This window comes from Somniosus microcephalus, chromosome 11, assembly GCF_052327205.1.
Source record: "Somniosus microcephalus isolate GS21.2 chromosome 11, FLI_Smic_1.0, whole genome shotgun sequence".
NCBI classification, from domain to species: Eukaryota; Metazoa; Chordata; class Chondrichthyes; order Squaliformes; family Somniosidae; genus Somniosus; species Somniosus microcephalus.
Window position 1 is genome coordinate 3,624,941 of NC_140997.1, and position 4,157 is coordinate 3,629,097.

Below are 4,157 nucleotides of genomic sequence, written 5' to 3' on the forward strand. Positions count from 1 at the left end.
CTCTGTATAAGGCTCATGTCTGATGCTGGTGTGGTTTAAACTCGCTTTGAATTCTGGTTTACAGCTCTGCTGAAGTTTGGACTGTTTAATGTTTATTTGCTCAGACTGTAATTGATTTTATTTTTACTCACAGATCAGTGAGCAGGGCACAGGGGGTAATGCTGATAATGAACTGAGATGTCTATTGATTGAGTATTTATACCGGTGACTGTTTTAACACTTCTGGCCTCCTTACTCCAAGACAAGATCTCTCTGGCATCAAACCACACACACGCTTTCTGCTTTAATATTACTTAATTATCAGACAAATTGAGTCAGAGAGTGAGCTGTAAGCCCAGAGCGCACGGGCAGCATCAACACAACCCACAGGACTGAAACACAGCCTGATACTAACCGGGGCCCGCAAGCTTCTCGTAAACTCCCTGATGCTCAGTGTTTATCAGCGGGCCCTGCCCACTCTGAGGAGGCAAGTCTAGAGGGAACAAAGGCAGGGAGGAGGGTTTCAGCAGCAGATGAGCTGAGGCGGGGGGGGGGGGGGGGGGGGGGGGAAGAGACGGGCGATGTTACGGAGGTTGAAGTAGGCGGTCTTAGTGATGCTGCGGATATGTGGTCGGAAGCTCATTTCAGGGTCAAATATGACACCAAGGTTGTGAACAGTGTGGTTCAGCCTCAGACAGATGTTAGGGAGAGGGATCGAGTCAGTGGCTCGGGAACGGAGTTTGTGACGGGGACTGAAAACAATGGCTTCGGTCTTCCCAATATTTAATTATAGCAAAATGGATACAGATTTTTGAGAGGTGACAGCCAGGGTTTTTGAGGGCAAGAGGGGGAATTCCGAACAGAAAAATAAACTATTCTACAATAGTTTGGACTGGATTTCTGCCTCCACCCCACTCCCATGTTTTCACGTGCTGCAGCAGCTTATCGAGAGCTCACACAAGTGAACAACCATCTTGTGGGAGTCCGGAGAGCGAGTGTCGGCAGGCATTTCAACCGAGGGGGGTATCGTGGTGCAGCCGGATCCCGTCTTTACTCAACATTCTCCAACACACACATATCCCGGGACAGCAATCAGGGAGCAGGAACCCTGGCTGTTTTTACAACTATGCCGTACAACAAATTCAGCACAGAGCTGGGTCAGTTACCCTGCGTTTGCCCAGTGAGCTATTGGCCAAGCCCAGAGCCGAATACGAGAGACCAGTGTTTCCACTGAACACCCAGGACTCCAGCTCTGCAGGCAGTGTGTCTGAGTCTTTAGGTTTATGAAAGGTTTTGATAGAGTGGATACAGAGAGAGTGTTTCCACTTGTGGGGAAGAGCAAAACTAGAGGCCATCAATATAAGATAGTCACCAAGAAACCCAATAGGGAATTCAGAAGAAACTTCTTTACCCAGAGAGTGGTGAGAATGTGGAACTCGCTACCACAGGGAGTGGTTGAAGCGAATAGTATCGATACATTTAAGGGGAAGCTCGACAAGCATCTGAGGGGGAAGGGAATAGAGGGTTACGCTGATAGAGTTAGATGAGGAAAGACGGGAGGAGGCTCGAGTGCAGCATAAACGGCGAATGGCCTATTTCTGTGCCGTATATCCGAGGCAGTCCTGAGCATGGTGCTGCTGTAATACCCACACCTGGCACCGGGTGTCAGTGCAGCACTGCTTTCAGTATAATCCTGTTCCACACAAACTCGGGCTTAAAGCAAAAGGAAAACATTTTATTTTCGGTGAATCACACAAAAGATGGGATTCCACCTCTGTGGCTGGTTACTGTCCAAAATCAGCTCACTGAGCCACGACAGAGCGTTTTCCCCTCTCCACAACAAACATCAACTCGGCACAGATTGAGAAGGAAGGCTTCATGTATTGAGCATCTTGTCTGTCTGTCTCAGGAACATCCCAAAGTGTTCCGCAGCCAATGGCTTCCACCGTCGGTACCAGTCACTGGTGTTCTATGGGGAAACGCCGTGGCCCATTAGCACATAGCAAGATCCCACAAAACAGTAGCGAGACAGATGCCCCAGTTAATCTGCTGGCTGAGTTGAGACGGCCTCGGCTCTTCGAACTGTGCCAGGGGATCTAGAACACCCACCCAGGCAGATGACTGGCCAAAGGAGCAAGGCTGGGATGTTCCAGCCGCAACCGACACTGTTTAAACCGCGGCCGGAACTGCAGCAGGAGGAATGGCAGTCGCTGTGCAGCATCACCGTGTGGAGCCTCTCGCCGGGAGACCCGAGCTGGAACGCTCCAGCCTGCGGCGCTGATGCTGCAGGAGCTCCGTCTCTCTCTCGCTCCGTCGCTCTCTCTCTCGCTCTCTCTCTCTCTCTCGCTCTCTCTCTCTCTCTCTCGCTCCGTCGCTCTCTCTCTCTCTCGCTCTCTCTCTCTCTCTCTCCGTCGCTCTCTCTCTCGCTCTCTGCCTCACTCTGTCCGCTTCAGGCAAGAAACGATCAGGACCACCAGAAACTGACGGAGAAGCTGATGTCCAGAGCCCTCACGTAATGCCAGTGCTGCACGGGGGATGAACAGAACCTCTCCTGGGCTCAGCGTGCATTCCTGAAAAACAGCCGAACCAAACTCCGGAAAACTCGCCAAATCCGGGTTCTCCACATCCACCTGAAAACAACAGAAATGCCGGTGACCTGGCGCTGGGATCAGCGAATCAGCTCGAACCTGTCAGAGAACCACACAGTGAGCTGGAATCATCGGAATCAGCAAGAGTGAATGATCGGTCCCCCGCCACCAACTCTGCCCCCCTCCCTCCCCCCTCGCCCCCTCCCTCCCCCCCCCCCGCTATCACTGCCCCCCCCCAGCCCCCTCGCTGCCCCCACCCCCTCACCCCCTCCCTCTCGCCCCCCCTCCCCTTCCTCCCCATCGGCCCCCTTCCCCCCTCGCCCTCCTTCCCCCTCCCCGTCACCCCCTCCCTACCCCCACTTCTCCCTCGCCCCCCCTTCTCCCTCCCCTTCCCTCCCCCTCGCCCCCCTTCCCCTTCCCCGTCGCCCCTCCCTTCCCCCGCCCCGCATAAGAGATTAGCGTGCAAAGTTTAAAGCACATGGGACTGGGAGCAAGGTACTGACTTGGATAGAGAACTGGTTGGCAGACAGGAAGCAAAGAGTTGGAATAAACGGGTCTTTCTCCGAGTGGCAGGCAGTGACTAGTGGGGTACCACAGGGATTGGTGCTCAGACCCCAGCTATTCACAATATATATTAATGATCTAGACGAGGGAACTAGATGTAATATCTCCAAGTTTGCAGACGACACAAAGCTGGGTGGGCGTGTGTGCTGTGAGGAGGATGCCGAGAAACTCCAGTATGATTTGGACAGGTTGGGTGATTGGGCAGATGCATGGTAGATGCAATATAATGTGGATAAATTCGAGGTTATCCACTTCGGTGGCAAAAACAGGAAGACAGATTATTATCTGAATGGCAATAGATTGGGAGAAGGGGAAGTGCAACGAGACCTGGGTGTCCTTGTGCACCAGTCGCTGAAGGTAAGCATGCAGGTGCAGCAGGCGTTAAGAAGGGAAATGGTATGTTGGCCTTCATAGCGAGAGGATTCGAGTACAGGAACAAGGATGTCTTGCTGCAGTTGTACAGGGACTTGGTGAGACCACACCTTGAGTATTGTGTGCAGTTTTGGTCGCCTTATCTGAGGAAGGATGTTCTTGCCATGGAGGGAGTTCAGCGAAAATTCACCAGACTGATACCTGGGATGGCAGGAATGACGTATGAGGAGAGATTGGGTCGATTAGGCTTATATTCGCTAGAGTTTAGAAGAGTGAGAGGGGATCTCATTGAAACTTATAAAATTCTAACAGGACTAGACAGACTAGATGCAGGAAGGATGTTCCCGATGGCCGGGGAGTCCAGAACCAGGGGTCACAGTCTAAGGATAAGGGGTAAGCCATTTAGGACTGAGATGAGGAGGAATTTCTTCACCCAGAGAGTGGTGAACCTGTGGAATTCTCTACCACAGAAGGCAGTGGAGGCCAACTTACATTAAATATATTCAAGAAGTAGTTAGATATATTTCTTGAGGCTAAAGGGATCAAGGGGTATGGGGAGAAGGCAGGGACAGGGTACTGAATTTGGATGATCAGCCATGATCGCGTTGAATGGCGGAGCAGGCTCGAGGGGCCGAATGGCCTACTCCTGCTCCT

At 52.2% G+C, this 4,157-nt stretch overlaps 1 protein-coding gene across 1 annotated transcript in view; it reads right to left on the reverse strand.

The window, feature by feature from the left end:
* Positions 1-1,693: 1,693 nt before the first annotated feature.
* kdm8 (lysine (K)-specific demethylase 8) overlaps positions 1,694-4,157 on the reverse strand; it is a 22,373-nt gene continuing 19,909 nt past the window's right edge. The window contains 3 exon segments of the mRNA XM_086000059.1: positions 1,694-2,512; positions 2,514-2,635; positions 3,257-3,277. Of these exon segments, the coding sequence (XP_085856185.1) occupies positions 2,444-2,512; positions 2,514-2,635; positions 3,257-3,277 (212 nt within the window). The 3' untranslated portion in view covers positions 1,694-2,443.